The following is a 20,229-nucleotide window of genomic DNA, read 5'->3' as shown; positions in this document are numbered from 1 at the left end:
TAAATTGTCACTTTTGTGCTCCCCTGACATTTCATTTAGCGCCATCATCAGGTCAAATGTGTCCAATACTTTGGTTTATGACTAAATACCTGCAAAATTAATGACATTTCCATCAGCTGTACTTTTGTTTTTAGTGCTAGCAAATGTTAGCATGCTAACACGCTAAACTAAAAGAGTAAACATACCTGCTAGCATAGTCATTGTGAGCATGTTAGCATGCTAACATTAGCTGTTAGCTCAAAGCACCACTGTGCCAAAGTGCAGCCTCACCGAGTCGCTAGCATGACTGTAGGCTTAGTCTTGTTTCTTGATAAATGACTTAAAATAAAACTGTTACATATCAAAACTGTTAGAGATTAATTTTCTGTTAATTATTCCACTAATTGTTTTAGCATTTCAAAGATTACCATCTCACTTATTCTGAAGTGGATAGGCTCCACGTCTATAATGTTACTCACCTTAAACGTCGTTAACTTTTAACCAACTTTTTTACATTATTTTATGGGCTTTTTTAAGATCTTTTGGGAGTTAGGGTTGCTAAGGATATTTTTTCACTGCTACTCGTTTTCAAGAACTCAAACTTGACACATAAAATACAGAAAAACTATACGATGTAATGTATTGTCAAAAATGACTAGGGTCAGTGCGTTTTAATGATTAAATTGAACACTGATGTGCAGCTGAAAATTAATGTTTCATGACCCTTCAAAAGGTCTTTTTTGCACAAAGCTGATCATCACTGTCTACATTTCTCTTTATTGATTTTGATTTCTGATCTGTTTACTGTAAGTGGGCCTCATGGTTTCTGCCACGTCACTGCAGATCCTGCTGATTAGTTTGGCATATTTATCTGTGCTGTTGTTCTGTTTCTTCACCTCGAATTGTACAAGAAACATCTAGAAAATTTCCTTTACGCTCACACACACACATCAGATTGCATTCTGGAACAACTGGTTGTGTTGCTTCTCATTTCAGAGCAGTTTTTCAGATAAAGTTACGTCAGCATTTCTCCTAAAACTGTCTCACTTCAGCTGGAAGGAATGAGAATATATCCAAACATCTTATCCTCCAGCATAGTTTGAGTATTTAAACTGTTTGTACAGGGTTGGGCTGATTCACTGCACTTTCACTACAGGCTCTTTGCATCTGACAAGGTGTACTGATAATGACGTCAGGTCAGGTCTGATACATCTGGTACATCAACACACTCATCGCTGGGTTTCTGAACACAAGGAAACTGATCTTAATCTTCCCACTGGCTGGAAGACAACATAAATTGGCCCTGTCTTACATGACCTCTGACCCATAAATGTTTTATCAATTTTCATTTTCTGTGAAAGATTCAACTCAGAATATAGAAATATGTATTAAAATAATCTACTGGTGGCTGCAGTGGACACAAAAGCAGCAGCGTTCCCAGGTGAAGAATGAAAAAGGTTAGTTTTAGAAAGGAAGTGAGCCAATCACACGATCTCTCTGTCTCTGTTTTCATTAAATTTAACATCCTCTATTGTCACAACATTCACCCTGAGACAAATACCCTCATGCTCTCTCTCCAAGTGCATGTCTTACTTTACCTCATACTTTAATGAATCAACATAACAAGCCTCTCTCCATTTGTGTGTCCACTATTAATGTTTTTTCTACACACGTCAGATTTGCACCAAAAGGGATTTTCTTCCGTGCATCATGAGACATTTCCACAACAGACCATAAAGCCATTTTCAATACTGTTTGTATGACAACTTCTTTGTATAAATGAATTACTTTTTTCTTATTGTGTCACGCATATAACTATGCCCAGCCCACACGCACTTACAAGACACCATAAATTCATACAAGCCAGGACCGGAGCGCTGCATATACATTTCCAAGCAACAGAGAAAGTCCAAAAATAGAAACAGAGTGTCATTGTCTACAACTAAATTTAAAAAAATCACTGATAGGAACATTTACGATGTAGCACTGGAAAAATCAGAATAACTGCTAATTAAATAATCCATTTTGCATTCTTTTCAAGGCTTTTGAGATAAAGTTAGAAAACTTAAACACATCGAAATTAAACAGCCATTCCAGTTTTTTGCTTAAATATTTCAGGGGGTTTTTGTCGAGAGACATTTCATGGAAAAGTAACTCCCTTAAATCATTAAAAGTTGTACAGTACAAAAGAAAATGGGACTCACTTTCCACTCAAACACACAGCTCCCAATTGGTTTTCCTCCTGAATACCAGCTCTTTAGATCTTTGGCTTCTTGATAAATGAGATATAACATATATTCAGGGCCAAACTTTAGCTAGATATGTCCTTAATTTTGGCTTTGACGAGATATTTTCAAACCATTTCAAACTTCAATAGAAGCTATAATATTATGTATCCTCCCCATTTTGATCAGATGATTCCACAGTCTTATCGTTTCACATTTTTGTGATCCTGGTACCCAGCTTATGTCTCCCTGAATTGCTGGAATGGCAGCTGAGTATTGCAGAACCATGTGGCCATTCGGTATTAAACTTTTTTAGGGACCTTCAATGGAGCCTTTCTACTTCTTTATCACGTTTTGGGCTCTGTTTTAAGATGTACTTTTTGTCATTTTATATGTTCCATAGAGTTACATGTTTAATGTGCAAGTGTGGGTAAGAACCAAAGCTTAAAACAGGAAATTGATAGTCGTTAGAAGCCATACTAACTTTAGGTCAATATAAAAATAAAAATAATTAGACTTTCAAAGTTTCCTTCAAATCCATTAATATGGAATTTGAATATTAGGCTTGAACGCGGCATATTAGATTTATAAAAATTATGCAATCATGCATGCTGGAATTTCTAATAATGAAACTTGAGATAAAAGAACTTCCTGATCCTGCTTTTAGAAAAATACCCCTCTCTTAGCAGAAATAATGAAAGAGGTGAAAACATAACACAATATCAATCTGTGGATAACTTGAGATGTGTCCATGACAATATATCTTACATATATCTTGACTTTCTCTACACTGTTCACGTACTTCTAAGCATGTTGCACACCTGACCATACCCAGATCACTAGAATCAAAGCCAGCCAGGTGTTTTACTTTGACAGATGAGATCAAGCACCTGCTTTTATGTCACAGATTGAGGTCGGCATACTTGAAAATCTGAAATACTGGAGAATTCTGCAATGTTGAAACCTTGAAACATTAAACTATCGTAGATGAAATAGTTGACAAGCAGTATTTGGTATTTCAGATCTTCTTGTAAGCATAAATCAGAAGTCAAAGGGATTGTTGAACCACCCAGGATTTCCAAAACTTCCAAAACCCACCAAGTCGTCTGACTTGTAAGCTCTCGTTCTGCACTTCCAGCACAAATGACCCGCTCTCAGTTTCATTATTGTGTGTTTATTCTACAGAACTGATACAGTACATATTTAAATATAAAGTACTCATGTGAGTACAGTATGAAGATTTTCATTCATTATGAGATATCAACTAGTAGCTGTAAGTAAAACAGCAAATGGACATGTTGGAAACCCAGCTGACTTTCTCTTTCTGCTACCAGATATGGCACAACACCCCATGTGGCTGAAATCATTTGTTTTTGAAATCATAATCATTTGATTTGTTGGGTCTGTTTATATTAATAATATAAAGAGGAAGGTCTAGACCTGCTCTATAGGAAAAGCGCAATGAGATAACTTCTGTTATGAATTGGCACTATATAAATAAAACTGAATTGAATCATGTACTACAATCAGTAGAAACCAACATAATTAAATGGTACACTTACTGATGGTTTTCAAACATATAAAAACAAGAATATGTTAAACAAGAGTAAATAAAAAGACATTCACCAGACAGATTAGGCTATATAAGGCAGTTATACCATTTTATCCAGTAGTAGACTGAAGGCAGTGTGTCAATAGACTGCACATTTTGTTAAATCAAATTAAAAACACTTTTTTTTTCTCTCCATTGTTTTAGTGGTATCTAACCATGACGATATTTTTGGCTTATTTACCCAGGGGTTAAAAATATAATTTCTGCTGTTACTGCAATGTCACTACTACTATAGAGGTGAACTGACTTTTGTTTGTGGTGCTCACAGCATTGAAACATTTAAAAAAAAACATCTCTTTTTAGAAATTACATCCTCAGTCTGCATAATTCCCTCAGCGTGCAATCAACAGTTTTCATAGGGACTGGTTCTTCGATAAAAAGTAGTTCCAGTGAAAAATGCTTACGGTGAGGTCCTTGGGATTATCCAGAGTAATGGAAACACAGTGTCTGAAGAGAGATTTTACTGTTGAAGTTTACAGCAGTAACAACATTGACAATATTATCACCTTAGAAAGCTGTTGTGAACTTGTTAGCAAGTTTCTGGAAAAATGATGAATGTGAGTCACTCTCCTTTTAGCTCTGTTTTGCTCTCCACCAACTCCTGGGGGAAATATCGGGCTCTTTAGCTGCTAAATGCTCCACTACATTAACCAGCTAGTCGCTAACTTTGTCTGTCTGCTTTTTGGTGCGCAGCAGGTAGCCTACAGTGGATTTATCAGAGCTATTTTGCTGAAAACAGCACCCTGCTGCTGCTGGAAACAAAGGTTGACTAGAAGGCCGATATCTCAAATTTAAGAAAAATATTTGCATGGCTAGATACCACTAGAGGTTGGTGAGTAAATATAGTTTTTTTGTACTTTGGGTGAACCGACCCTGTCTCTCTTCTTTCTCATTTGGTAGTCATGGCGACTCCCTTCTTGACCCAGGCGTTGGTGTTGAGCAGAGAGAGCATGAAGCGAGCCACGTCTCCTCTCCCCACTGCGCTGCCTGCAGGGAGACCACTGCTGTCGGGCACAAAGTATCCATCATGGGTCAGAAACTCTTGAGCTGTGGAGGACACAAAGATAGAAAAACTCGGAGTCAGAGGCATTACAACAACAACAGCATTTTCATTTGGTCCTTCAGGTAGTGACGTTACATGCTGAAACCTCAAGGAAATGAATAGCATTAACACAAAATGAGGCCCATTCATTCTCAATGCATTAAGTAATGAGAGCACATGCTAATAAGCTTGAACTATGTCAAAATGGATCCTGAGGCAGAAGCAAACACTTCCCTGAATGAAGCTCTGCTGTTCTTGGTGTTGGCCAAACTGGCAGCCTCCTATGCTTGTTAAATAAATGTTCTTGAGTCTGTTTACAGGTTTGTTTCTGCCCACTGTTGGCCACTGCTTATCTGCTTTTACCTGAGGCAGGTAGGTTCTTGAGACCAGGTGGGCGCACCACAGTCCAGTTGATGTCCTCAGTCTTCTGCAGAAGCTGCTCCATCTCATGCATGTTGGTGAGGACGCTTCGGATAATCGGCAGCAGGAGGAACCGGATGAGATAAGATGACTGCGTTCCAGAGTTAGCTGACAACAAAACAGAAAAACACAGTGAAACTAAGAGAAATTATTCTCTTAAATTTCTCAAATTTCACCAAGAATGAGCACAGAAAATTTTTTTTATTTCTGATAACAATCCTTTAATGTGAAGACCAATTTTCTGTAATCCATTTTCACACAGAATTAGAAACTCAACTTTTATTTATTTTATTTGTATTTATTTGCTTACTACTTGTTGCTTGTTGTGAAGTTGTTGCCTTGTATGAAGCAATTTGTAACATGGGTTTAGAAAAGTTCCCTATAAATAATAATAATAATAATAATAATAATAATAATTATTATTATTATTATTATTATTATTATTATTATTATTATTATTAATATTAAACCACTGTAAACAGAAGCAGATCCTGAAAAACAAAATAAGTTACATCCCATAATTACAAGACATTATTTTATGAATTTAAAAGGCTTTAATTGTAGTACTTTAAGTTTGAAATTCAGAATTATAGAAATATATTCTGCTCTTCCAGTGAAAAATCAGCCTTAAACAGACTCATACAGACTTCCATTATGCCATTCCATTTAGAGTATGGGGGCGTGACGTAACGGCTCTAGCGCCGCGATGGCTGATGGGAAAAATCGCCATATTGTGAGGCCACTTGTTCTGAAGCGCCGACAAAGTTTTAGTCATGGGAAGAACCTGCTGTGTTGTTGGATGTAATGTCCGTTCACACGATCGACGTGGGAGAAAAATAGACAACGGTCTTTCTTTTTATTGTTTTCCGGCCTGGAAACAAAATGAAGGAAGTCATGTGTCTGATGTAACAAAGCGGAGACAGATGGCCTGGATATCCGCCGTAAGACGTACGGACATACATTTCGCAGACATCCCAAGATCATTTAAAGTGTGTTCCAGGCATTTTCATTCAGGTAAGTGTATAAACCTCACTTAGCAAATGATTGTGTTACCGAGAGGAGTCATAGGTTCCTCTACATTTTGTAACTAAGCACTATTCTGTCGACATTTTAAGATAGATAGATATATATATATATATATATATATATATAGCCTCTAAGTGCTGTCTGAAATTTCAGACAGCACTTAGAGGCTTTTGCATCTGAAGTCTTCATATTAAATAAAAATAAATAATTACATTATAACATAACATGTAGTATTGTATAACATTACATATAGTATTTCCACTGTTGATTGCAATAATTTGTTTCAATGTGGATACTTTTGTCTTCCCAAAGGTAAACCAGCATATGAGATGGACGAGTCTCATCCAGACCGGGCTCCAACCCCGCACCTGGGTCACTGTGAAGTCACAGCCACAGTGTCAGATCGGCATGGCCGCAGACAACATAGACACCATTTGAGAGAATCTGAGGGAGGAGGCCAAAGTGAACAAAACAACATGAATGAAGATGAGAGAGATGGAGTCCTAGAACATGCAGAAGCTGCAGAAGAAGAGGAATATGTGGATCAAGCAGAGGCAGGAGCTGTGGAAGAGGAGGAATATAGTGAACAGACAGAAACAGACAAATCAGCAGCTAAGAGACTTAGAGTAGAATACCAGTTCTGTGAGCAAAGCAGTGCAGAACTAACCCGTGTTTTGCAGGAAAATAGGGAGCTTAGGTCTGAGTTGAACAAGTTAAAGATGGATGAAGAATTTTTCAGAGATAATACAGAGAAGGTACGATATTATACAGGACTTCCATGTTTTGCAATTTTGTTGTCAATGTTTGCTACAGTTAAGCCCTTCCTGCCAGTTTCAAAGAAGCTGTCACAATTTCATAATGTGTCACGTAGAACTCTTTCCGCTACCATTGCCGACACCATCGATGTGCTGTATGCACGCCTTTCTCCCTTGTTGTACTGGCCTGAGAGACACTGTTTACAAGCCACAATGCCACATTAATTTTTGGAAGCTTTTGGAAAGCGTGTTGCGATTATTGTCGACTGTTTTGAAATACGTACAGAGAGGCCGTCAAATTTAATGGCGCGCGCACAATCCTTTTCCCACTACAAAGGTACACACACAATGAAATACTTGATCGGAATTACACCCCAAGGCCTAATTTCATTTATTTCAAAGGGATGGGGGGGACGAGCATCTGACAAGCACATAACTGAGAATTGTGGACTTCTTAACAAACTGTTGCCTGGCGATTTAGTGTTAGCGGGCCGAGGCTTTGATATTAAAGACAGTGTGGGAATGATGTGCGCGGAAGTTAAAACTCCTGCATTCACTAAAAGCAGATGTCAACTCGATGCTAAGGATGTGGAAGACACGCGTGCTATAGCACACCTTAGGATACACGTAGAAAGGGTAATAGGTAGCTTGTGCAATAAATACAAACTATTACATAACACGGTACCAATTAGTTTGTTGCTTCCCAGTAAGGATGAAGAATTTACCCTTCTTGATAAGATTGTTAATGTTTGCTGTATTCTAGTTAACATGTGTCCAAGTGTTGTTGTAAGGCCAGATGAAACCGAAAAATGTGCATGCTGAATGGTAAAAAGACCCCAAGCGAAATGTTTGTTTTCTATTTGGTGTGTGTGAATGTGTGGTTCCCTCCTGAGATTGAACATGTTTGTATTTTTTGTGGGGGTGTGTGTACCTGCCTTAGAATGAACATGGTATGCTATTTGTACATGAAATACTTCAGATGACAATTTGATAATTAAAAACTTATATTTTAATAAATAAAATCTCCTGCAAATTGCAATGTTTAGTTTCTTGTGCTGAACTACTTTGAAACACTAAACTTCAAGTAACAAACTAATACTCTTTGAGTCAAGTATAACACTTTAAAAAAAAAAACTCTTAAATGAGTAGGCCTAAGGGCAATTCTTTCATAAACAACAGCCACTTCTTTACTACTGCTCTTTTTCATTTGGAACATGAGGCTGCATGTCCTTTGAGTAATGTTTTGCCACAAGTTCTGGGACACACACTTTCTTGTGCTTTTTTTAGACGAGGTTCCCAGAAATCCTGGTCTGGAAAGACCCGCACCACAGTGAAATCACTTTCAGTCCAAACAACAAGATCACAGTGATTTGATTGGGTGACATAAATCTGTGTCTGGATCTGGGTGTAGAAGCGGTGGTCTCTTTTCAACTGAAGGTTGTTTGAGGACAATTGGAGACAAAAGTCTTTGTCCTTCATGACCAATGCCTGTTGGATGCTGCAGGACCGATACTTGTAAGGACATTTAACCTCCAGGCAGCCCTTTCCACAGCATTCACACATAGTCAGGCCATCCGGTGATGCTCCGATTTCAGGGAAGCTGCTGTTATGAAGCCACACGGTTTGATTTTGAAGTGTGTGTGAGATGCAGCTGTGGATTCAGTGTAGGCCTTTCTAGCATCACCCTCATGACTGATACCCCATCTGGTTTGGACAGTTGATATTGTGTGCTGTGCGTGTGGGTAACACACCTGCTTCAAAACTGTGTGGGATGGCCTCTCCAGAGAGGTGGCATATACAGCATGCATTTTTGACGCTGTAATTCTTCCGCTTCTGTAATCATACCACGCAGACGACAGATGTTGTTGCCTGGTGTACTGTTCTACAGCTGCTGCCTGCTCGTCCGTCTCACGTACAGCATTCATGTTCTTCTCACAGGCCAGCAGGACAGCAGACAGGTCACTGGCTTCTATGCTTTCATCATACAGGGATTTTGCCAGGCATGGAGGTAAAGCAGAGGATGGTGCAGCAGCTGTGTGTTGTGAGTATTGTGCATAGTACTTTTCCATCCCTGAAAAACCAACGGCCTTGCTATGGTGCAGTAACGTATCAAGAAGTGGTGATAAATCTTCAAGATTACCTGGAGGAGTTTTCCGTTTCTGTGCCCGACTCCTTATGGCTGGTGCTGTGGACTGTGTATTTATTCGCTGGTCTAATGTCTTCCTTTGTGCAACTGAGGAGGTGTAGTCTATCCTATATCCCACTTCTGGGTGAATCTTGCTCAAGTTACTAGGCAAAACCCAGTATGCTGGCACATCAGTGACCATCTTTGTGCCGCGAATTCGAACTGTTGCCTCCAACTTGAGTACAGGTCTCAGCTACCCCGCCTTCCCGGCACTGCTCACAATATATATATATATATATATATACACATAATATACACATACATACACACACACACACATATTATCCTCCTGACTACCAGGATAAAATGGATGAATTTAGTATTTTGTCAGGTCATTACATTGTTTAGAGCAAAAGAAAAATTTAGAAAAATTATATTTTATTCATGTTATGTCATATCCTCTGTAGAGGACATTGGGACTTTAAAAAGTCCTGTTATAATAGCACAAAATATTATCATATTTCCATAAGGGTGTTACACTTGATCACTAAATTAATGTCATCTATTTTTAAAGACCAAGGAGAGGGAGTGGCCATGGGGAAACATCCAATCGTTTATTATCTCTGAAAAGCCCTGAACATGCTCTGTACAGGACATCCAGACTTAAAACTGTAATGTCTCAGAGAAATCGCTAAAACATAATGTCCATAAAACACCATAGCTGGTTATCAGGAGGATATTATAAAAATCTGATAAAATTTTGTGTAAAGATGCGTGTTTCACTAATCACAGGTAGGTAAGTAAGATGATACACACCTTTGTGCGAACGACGGTGTTTTCACAGCTTGGCGGTTTGTAGGCTTCCAAGTCATGGACCCAGCCATTTGTAAATTGAACGTGGGCTTCCATAGATTTAAAATTACGAAACTCAGCCTCGGTATAAGCACTCACACCACAGACTAAATATACAAAAATATCTGGAAATGTCAGAGGAGGTAAATCGTCGGGGTCTCGACTACATTCTCTTGCAAGCACCTCATACGGATCCAGATTTCCGATCAATGCCATCTTTTCCAGGTACCGTTTTCTTCCGTCCGGTAGAAGTTTGTCTCTGTATAGTACATTTCGTTCTTTTAATTGACTTTTCAACATATTTTTACAGATATGTTCATATTTTAATTCTCGCCCGATGTGGCCTCACAATATGGCGGCACCCTCTTGCTTACGTCCCAGAATGCACTGCGCAGTGACGTCGGTTGCCAAGCTCTATATTAAATAAGAGTCTACAGTCATGCTAGCGGCTCTGTGAGGCTGTACTTCGGCAGAGTGGTGCTTTGAGCTAAATGCTAAAATCAGCATGCTCACAATTACAATGCTAACACGCTGATGTTTAGCAGTTACAATGTTTACCATGTTCACTATCTAAGTTTAGCATGTTAGCATGCTAACATTAGCACAAAACGCAAAGTACAGCTAAGGCTAATGGGAATCTCATTTATTTTGCAGGCGTCTAGTTATAAAGCAAAGTGAAAAATTTAATTTTGATGAAGAGCCAAGGGATCAAAGTTTTATAGTTCATGCACTAATGTCTGAACCAAATTTCTTAACAATCCTTCCAATAGTTGAGACATTTCACTCAAAACCACAAATGTCAACCTTATGGTGGCGCTAGAGGAAAATTCAGGGGTTCAAGAAGCATATATCATCTGTGAACTATGAATGTCTAACTACAATATTTGCGCCAATACATCTGGTAGAGGTTGAGATATATTACTGAATAAGTGAAAACTTTTACCTCCAGGCTTTGACCACCAAAGTCATTAGGATTTATCCTCTGGGGATCATGGATATCTGTTCCATGGAAATTCATCAACTAGTTGTTGAGATATTTTAGAAGTGGTGGACCGACCGACAGACTGACATTACCATCCTTAGAGCCAAGCCGCTACTGTGGCTAAAAAGCTACTAAAGATGAAAGTGAAAGGTCATTCTTATTAGCTCCCCCCCCCCAGAACTTTCGTACATACCGCATTTTACATTCGTCATCAGCGGACCGAGTTGAGCAGTTGCCACGACATGACAACTGACAAATCTCTATCCACTGATAAAGATAAATGCTAGTAAGTGGACATTGAGGTAAGATTTGTTTGTCAAAATAAATTGTACACTTATGGGATTGTCACTCTTAAAGGTCCAGTGTGTTTAATGGCATCAAGCGGTGAAATTGCAGTTTGCAATCATTTGAATACCGCTTGTCTCATCCTCCCCTTCCAAGCGTGTAGGAGAAACTACGGTGGCAGCCAAACTCATGAAAAACTCGAAAGGTCCTATCTAGAGCCAGTGATTGGTTTGTCCCTTCTGGGCTACTGTAGAAACATGGCGGTGCAACATGGGAGCCTCTGTGGAGGGGGACCCGCTCCCTCTGTAGATAAAACGCCTTATTCTAAGGTAATGGAAACACAACGATTCTTATTTCCAGGTGATTATACACTAATGAAAACATACTTATAAATATTATATTCCATTTCCACCAGTACCTCCTCGTAAATGTTACACACTGGACCTTTAATACATGAACTTTTACAAGATGTGGAGCCTACAGTTTTATGTCAATACCTGTCAACATGTCAGTGGTGTCAGAGCCTCAAAAAAGTGTTTCTTTCTAGATGTTTGCAATCAAATCAGGAGAAAATCCTCGAAGAAAATGAATTGATATCAAATTCTATAACAGCCTCAATACACCACAATGCAACGCAGCGACAAGCCAAAGTTCACAAATTAGTCAAATAAGTAGGCTGTAGGTGGACATCTGAAGGTTGTGGTAAGTTGTTTTGAGAAGGTTAAAGAGTAAATTACAGTATATCAACACAAAACAACTCCTAGAAGAGTATAAGATCAATTGGGTGGATTTTTTTCATTATGAAATCACAAAAGTCCCCACACACTTACGGTCAGTGTACCAGGAGGTCATGGTGATGATCCTGTTGACCTGGGCTTCTCGCATGGCGCTGATCATAGCGTTCATGGACAGGGTGTAGCCCGTCACCGCCGAGAAGAAGGAGTTGGGGAAGCCGAGGCAGGACATGATCACATCCTGTCCTTTGAAATGAGTCTTCAGACTGTCTGCCGAGAAAATATCAGCTTCAACCACCTGAAAACACGAATAATATATACTTCAGTTAACACAGATCAGCCGCAGTGGATGATCAGGAACCCCTTTGTTGAGCTGAGATCACATATAATTCAAGTTTGAGTTATTTATTTTGACAGATGATGCATTTCAAATTGCAGGATTTTTATTCGATGCCTTAATGTGAAGATCTTCCAGCAGTAAAGTATAATTAAGGATAAGGTTGGTGTTATTCTATTGTCTCTCTGTGTTAATCTGTCTTTCCGACTTCCCTATCCCTGTCTGTGGCAGAAGACTTAACCGAAAAAATCTTTAAAAAACAGGTCACAAATGTATAGTTTCATTTTTTTTTTTTAAGGCTCAGTAATTTCCTAAAACAGGTGGACACTAGTCTTTTTCTACTTAAATCTTAATTGACCAGAGATTACTGTTTGGGAAGTACATTTACATTTTTTCTATCAGTCAAGCCAATCCTGTTGATGCATTTATTTTCAGCTCTGTTTCGATTTCGCCATTTTGATTCTTGTATCATGTCCATTTTACCCATTTCTCTTCCAGTTGTGCTTCTCGTATTCTCAAGATATGTGTCAGGTTTTACATTAAGAAGATTTCTTCAACAATTACTAGCAGTTGCTATTGTGTCGGGTGCGCTACCTCCTCCCAATTCCTCCTATAGCTTGATATAGAAGGCCTAATACAAATATGTCACTTCCACACATACACATATGTATGTGTTGTAGCACTTTACATACCGTTTACATACCGTTTCCCAAAACACATTTATTTTCTGACTTTTCCAAAGAATATGTGTGTGATCTGCATCAAATGATGCACATTATGTCTATGTACCTGCTTGCTTTTCATCTTGGGTGTGGGCGCTGTAGTTTTTAGCAAAGGTTACTCAAATAGTGCATTGGTTTGGGACTATTTTCAGCTGCGGATGGTGAGGGAGTGACTCAGAACAGTCACTGTTCATCATACTGAAGGAACAAGTTACCCTTTGGTACTTTCAGGCTCATATACAGTAAGTGTTTTTAATAGTTGGTGGACAACAATGGAGGTCTATGACAGAGAGGACTAACATATATCAGGTGTTACTTGTTTATATAATCATTTAATTGTTGATTTTGGTCTTTTCATGGGATTTGTTGACAAAAACAAAAATATAGAATAACACCAGGCTTATCTTTGCAGTGTTGCAGTCAAGTCCACATTGTTATCTGCACTTCTGTGTACAGTCTCGCACCCAGATGTTAAACCTACACGAACATCTGTGGCTACTGTTCAGAAACAAGTGCAGTACTTAAGGTTTTACCTCATATAAACTTCATTTGGACACAATAAAACATTTATCATGTGACATCTCACTGACTGAACTTTGAACCCAACATGCAGACAGCAGCAGCACAAACGCAGTGTTGCATTACCTTGAGATTGTCATGATGCACGGTGAGTTTTCCCGGGTTCCTGACGATGGCGGTGACGGTGTGACCCTGCTGCAGCGCCTGGTTGACCAGAAACTGTCCAGTCTGCCCAGTGGCTCCCAGCACGGCAATCTTCATCCTCAGACTCTTGACACACTGAGCTCAGTCAGGGCTGATCAATGGACAGCGAACGTCGAATGGTCTCAGACTAACTGTGGGGAGGTTCGCTTCCTGTTTCAAGATCAAGTGTAAAACAAGATTATTACGGTGCAAAAAAGAAGTCCTCTCTAAGGAATTTATGTTTGTCATCTGACGTATTTTGTCTTTAAAATATAGATAAATGCTACACTGAATCCTTGTTTGTACCCACTTGAGGCAAATGTGTGATTTGTGATATTGGGCTATACAATATCAGTCACTGATCGGAACAGAAATACTTATCTAAAGAGGTTAAATCGTATACAATGAAGACAATCTGTAGGAGTAGTTTTGCAAATTGCAACACAGGATTAATGCAGCAACTAACGATTATTTTCATTATCAATTAATGTAGCCTACTGATTATTCCTTCCTAATTGATTATTAATCAATTAGTTGCTTAGTCTATAAAATGTCAGAAAATAGTGAAAAATGCACTGCACACGCTGAAGATGATGTCTTCAAATCACTTTTTTGTCCAATTAAATGTCTAAAACTCAGAAGATATTACATTTTAAAGGATATAAAACACAAAAACAGCAAAACGTTACATTTGAGCACTTGGAACCAGAAAATGTTTGACAGTTTTTGCCTAATAAATCATTTAAAGAATTAATCGATTGTCAAAATTGTTGCAGTTTTTTATTGTCACTCAACTTATCAATAAATTGGCTAATCATTTCAGATCTACAAAAGAACGCAACCTGCTATCGATCTCAAAATGACGTACATGTACAAACATCACACAAGACTTAAAACAAAGTTATTATTCGATTTTTCTGTTGCTGTTCATATAAAAATGCTCATGTGAAGTGAGAAAAAGCTTTCACGGCTGTCCAAACTCACTAACAGGGAGATGAAAACTTTCATTTAAAGGAGGCAAGAAGAACAAACACTGCTTGTCTTTGCTGTGTCCAAACTGGGCTGAAAGGATTATTTCTGCAGCAGCGGAGGATGACGAGCTTGTTCGTCAGATGCTCTCTGAGGTACTAAACAGACACTGAATCTCAAATGATGCTGGTTAGGAAATTATTCTGAAAAATGTATTTAGTTGATACAGTAGCTCATATGTTCGAGCTAATTCTGGTCAACGTGGAGCCACATGCTTCATTGTGACAGCAGCTTTGTGCAAAAACTTGCTACGATTTGCTGTAATTTTACTATTATATTTTTTCCCATTTTTTATCTTCTATTTCATTTCACTCTTTTAAAATTCACTTTATATTTTCCCACTGTCTTTTTATGCCCTGTTGTTGAAAGGTGCTGTACAAAGTCTTTTGTGGAGATACGGGACTGAAACCTTGTGAAGGCAGGTGGAATGTTACATCTTTTAAATAGTGTCACTGTCAAAGTCAAAAATATATGTTCAGATAAAGTTATAGTCAATCATGTAGCCTAAATGATGTTTTAAGATACAAGCCATCTTTACTACATGTAAAGTAGTGATGTACTGATTTAATACTTGCGATTTTGATCATAAAATATCACATTTTTTCCCACAGTTCAATTTGATTTAAATTATTTTGATACAATATAAAACTTTTAAGCTCTAATGTAATACTCCTGTGTCAACAATAGGCTAATGAAGCATATGTAAACCTTTGAAGAATGACATTTACTGTATTTTATCACATTCACCCCATTCATACATTGATGGCAAAACTGCTCATCAAAGTAACTAATCAGTCCCACACACTCACACACCGAAAGCACAGCCCTTCGACATGTGGGCTGGAGGAAGCCGGGATCAAACCGCCGACCTTCCGATTGGTGGACCCGCTCTACCACTAAGCCACAGCCGCCCCGGCTGGTATGTGAGTGCTAGAAGCTCTTCAGAACAAACAGCAGTGCTGCTATTTCAAAGAAACAACCTTAATGCAATTTTTACTGATTTTATTTGATTTCAACTTGTTCAGATTGTTACACCTGTCTTGCCAACCACAATCACATAAAAATAAGTTCTGATGATATGTGGCTTTAAACCCAAACTTAGTTAAATATTTTCATGGATATAGTCTTTAGGATAAGTACTACACTGAACTTTATGTGACCTTTAATCTAACCAAGAGTCAAAGGTCACTTTGTGCTTTTGCTCTTGTCCGAGCACTTAAAATGCATTAGTTTCCAGAAAAAGAGACGAAAACACGCATCATGTGACCTTCAATAGGATCAAGACTGATTCCCATTTTGTGTTTGACTACTGTTTTAATGACTCCCTGAGGCCTGTCCTGTAAAATCCTTAAAATCTATCTGGTGGTTTGCTTGAACAACATCAGGCTGCATGTGACGCTAACATGGAAGTTGCTAAGTAGCACATGGAATTAAAGAAACACTGTGATACTGTAATAAAAACACTCTAAGGCAATATTTTGCCTTCAAAAACCTCTGAAAACAAGGTTCAACCAGTTTCTCATCCTATCTCTCAATTCTGCTGTAGATTATGAAAGCATACATACATAACTTAATAACAGTCCTCAAAACAAAGAGAACTCAATGACTCTATGGTTTTAAGATGTACAGTATAAACCACCAGCATGGAAAATCAATTAGCAAGTGTTGAAAAATTACTGAGAGCACATGTCAGCGCGTTCGTTTATTTGCAAAAGAAAAGTCTGGAGAGAAGCTATTCCTTAATTTGGCATTTATTAAAGCATTGGAGAATCAAAACATATTTTGTACATGGATCTTTTCTATTCAGTAAACCACAGTCAGCACAACATCCTACACTCCCTCTGCTTCGTTCCCCACAACTGCTTCTTCTCCTCTCATGGCCATTATACTACATACTGTCCCCAATACAGGATGTGCTTTCTGATATCCCTGTTTCTTTGTATAAATGTAAGCCTGTTTGCAACAGCTAATCAACTTCTCCCTGCAGTCAGCAAGTCTGCAGGACAACACTTTGAATTGTTAAGCCTCTTGCCCTGCTTGTGTGTGTGTGTACAAAAGTTTCAACATGGTATTAATATAATAGGCAAGCAATCTTCATTTAAGTTTTTGATTCTCACACACACCAGGTCTTTCTTTCTATGAGTATAAGGCTGCTTTCAATATGGTTCTGCACTCACAACAATACCATACTGTTGAGGACTTACTATTATGCAAGGCTCAACCAGTGAACCAAGTGTTAAACAAGCTGACAGTCCCACTACCAAAAATCAAATATTGGAAGATGAAAGCACTTTCTGATTTTTTCATGGGTCTTTTAACACAGGACTAACAACTGTTGTGGCCTGTGTGGCCATACAAAATAAATAATTAGCTCACATTTGTTCCTATATGATCGGTGCTTGTGTCAAGTTGAAAACTAGACAAGCTAATTTACAACCTCCATGATTGTAAAGTTGGCTCTCTCTGTTCCAACAAAAAATTGAACATTGTAACCGTCACAAAAAATAGGATTTATTGCAGAACTGTTGCATTAGATAACATTAGTTTTAAGTAGGTTACACTATTAACTGTGTATAAACTACCACATTTTAACTAGAACCCTAATCTAACCAGGGTGAATTTGTGTTTCGTGTTTTTTGCGCGCCTCAAATACACCCCTTCCGTAAAGGTATTTATGTTATTCAATAAGCGGAGCAACAAACATTTTTGCCACATTTCTCCGAAAACATCACAGTTTGGCGTTAAGTATTATCCAGATAAAAGAGAGAACAGCTTAAAGGCTGCGAGCTAACTTAGCAAACCAACATTAGCTCACTCACCTTCGCCATACGTTTGAACGTCACGTGAGGGAGGCGTTCAAGAGCGGTAGCGTTCAGGTGTGTCTGAAAAGAAATGGGTTTCAAAAAGTTATGAGTTTAATATATTTAATATGGATTTAAAATTATGTTTTGGTAATACGCAGAAGGAGATTAATGACCTTTTCAAATAAATGTCTTAGGTACTGAAAACTAAATCCCAAGATGTATATTTTAATGTGAAATTAGTGCCCAACTAATCGAATCTGTTAGCTAAAACATCAGCGATATAACGGTCGCTAAATTACATGTAACCGCCAAACGCTCTTCAACGTTAGAAAGTAAGCTAATCAGTGACGATGCTGACTGTCTGTTCACTAGTGTCTTCTTTCTAAATTAATTAATGTAAACACAAAGGTTGTGTTGTCTGTAACAAGAGGCAAGAGCAGAACTAGTTTTAGTAATAGTTGTCTAATCATAATGCTTTTTTTTTTTATATGTGAACAAACATCTAACACTCAGACAATCGTCTTTTTTGTTACAGAAGGTGCTGATCGATGTGTCATCTGCTGTTAAGAACTGCTGTTAATTGTGTGTTAGTTTAATCAAGACTTGTATTACTTTTAAAATGGTTGGTTAAAATTGGTATCTGCTAGCCCTAACTAAATGTAGGCTCAGTGGACACTCTTTAAGGGAACAAGCCACAAACTGTATTTATTGAGATCTGGTTTTAACATAAACTAATTTTTGGGGGTATTACTGCAATGAACAGTGGTGACAGTGTAATGTGTGAAACCAATGATTAATAATTATGCTGTTAGATTATTATTTGGTTATTTTAAAATTGCTGTACCATTATTTCAATAAATTCAGATCACTTTTACTAATCTTGTTATCATTATTTATTTATTTACTACTATTTGCCTGTTATTGGGATGGCTCTTATTAGTATGATATTGATAAGGTGCCTGAAAAACAAGGTAGTAATTGCAGTAGCAGCAGTGTTAGGGGTATTGATTGAAAGCATGATCCCTTGAACTGTAGGAAGACATTTCACGTAGGCCTAGGCTATATTATATAGGGACGTCTCCACAAGTATTAACCAAAGCAAATAAGCCAAATCCATGTTTGACAAATGTGAGTTTTAACAATTCTCCACCATGTAAGTAATTCAGTTCATGTAACTCTAAGCCTAACGTTGATACACACTACTCTCCTGCGTCTAGCAAAGATAACTATTGAGAGTCAAAGTAACTGAAGACAAAACTTTTTTGATGTCATTATAAACCCTTGAATATAAAAACCACTCATTGAAATCATTTGAAAACATACTTAGAAATAATTTATTCCAATTTCTGCCAATAGCTCCTCCTAAATATTACACACTGGACCTTTAAGGCTCAAGGTGGTAGTTATACACAGTTGACAGTTTATTAAGTAATCTAAACTTACTTAAAACTAATGCAACAGTCCTGCAATAAATCCTATTTTTATGAAGGTTACAATGTTCATTTGTTGATGGTACACAGAGAGTCAACTTCACCATCATGGAGGTTGTAAATACGTTTGTCTACTTTTTAACTTGACATAAGCACCGATCATATAGGAACAAATGTGAGCTTGTGTAATTTAAGAGAGTTACTTTTCCATGAAATGTCTCTCGACAAAAAAAACCCTGAAATATTTAAGCAATAAATTTGAATGTTTGAAGTTTTCTAACTTTATCTCTAAAGCCTTGAAAAGAAGGCAAGATGGATTATTTAATTAGCAGTTATTGCTATATCGTAAATGTTCCTATCAGTGATTTTTTTAAATTTAGTTGTAGACAATGACACTCTGTTTTGTTTCTATTTTTGGACTTTCTCTGTTGTTTGGAAATGTATACGCAGCGCTCCGGTCCTGGCTTGTATGAATTTATGGTGTCTTGTAAGTGCGTGTGGGCTGTGCATAGTTATATGCGTGACACAATAAGAAAAAAGTAATTAATTTATACAAAGAAGTTGTCATACAAACAGTATTGAAAATGGCTTTATGGTCTGTTGTGGAAATGTCTCATGATGCATGGAAGAAAATCCCTTTTGGTGCAAATCTGACGTGTGTAGAAAAAAGATTAATAGTGTGACAAACAAATGGAGAGAGGCTTGTTATGTTGATTCATTAAAGTATGAGGTAAAGTAAGACATGCACTTGGAGAGAGAGCATGAGGGTATTTGTCTCAGGGTGAATGTTGTGACAATAGAGGATGTTAAATTTAATGAAAACAGAGACAGAGAGATCGTGTGATTGGCTCACTTCCTTTCTAAAACTAACCTTTTTCATTCTTCACCTGGGAACGCTGCTGCTTTTGTGTCCACTGCAGCCACCAGTAGATTATTTTAATACATATTTCTATATTCTGAGTTGAATCTTTCACAGAAAATGACAAAACATTTATGGGTCAGAGGTCATGTAAGACAGGGCCAATTTATGTTGTCTTCCAGCCAGTGGGAAGATTAAGATCAGTTTCCTTGTGTTCAGAAACCCAGCGATGAGTGTGTTGATGTACCAGATGTATCAGACCTGACCTGACGTCATTATCAGTACACCTTGTCAGATGCAAAGAGCCTG

At 37.9% G+C, this 20,229-nt stretch overlaps 2 protein-coding genes across 2 annotated transcripts; one reads left to right on the top strand and one right to left on the bottom strand.

Annotated features, from left to right (window-relative positions):
* Window positions 1-3,358: 3,358 nt before the first annotated feature.
* LOC122875823 (flavin reductase (NADPH)-like) lies at window positions 3,359-17,715 on the bottom strand. The gene is made up of 5 exons (XM_044195372.1): window positions 17,647-17,715; window positions 13,742-13,969; window positions 12,134-12,335; window positions 5,222-5,386; window positions 3,359-4,863 (listed from the first exon to the last, which is right to left on the bottom strand). Exons 2-5 carry the CDS (start codon window positions 13,874-13,876, stop codon window positions 4,706-4,708), a joined length of 660 nt encoding a protein of 219 aa, XP_044051307.1. The 5' UTR covers window positions 13,877-13,969; window positions 17,647-17,715; the 3' UTR covers window positions 3,359-4,705.
* Window positions 5,401-8,076, top strand: LOC122875828. The gene is made up of 2 exons (XM_044195382.1): window positions 5,401-6,292; window positions 6,617-8,076. The coding sequence occupies exons 1-2, from the start codon at window positions 6,052-6,054 to the stop codon at window positions 7,282-7,284; spliced, it is 909 nt and encodes a 302-aa protein (XP_044051317.1). The 5' UTR covers window positions 5,401-6,051; the 3' UTR covers window positions 7,285-8,076.
* Window positions 17,716-20,229: the final 2,514 nt, after the last annotated feature.

This window comes from Siniperca chuatsi, linkage group LG5, assembly GCF_020085105.1.
Source record: "Siniperca chuatsi isolate FFG_IHB_CAS linkage group LG5, ASM2008510v1, whole genome shotgun sequence".
In the NCBI taxonomy this organism is placed as follows: domain Eukaryota; kingdom Metazoa; phylum Chordata; class Actinopteri; order Centrarchiformes; family Sinipercidae; genus Siniperca; species Siniperca chuatsi.
Note: the sequence above shows the minus strand (reverse complement) of the source record. Positions and strands in the feature narration are given on the sequence as shown.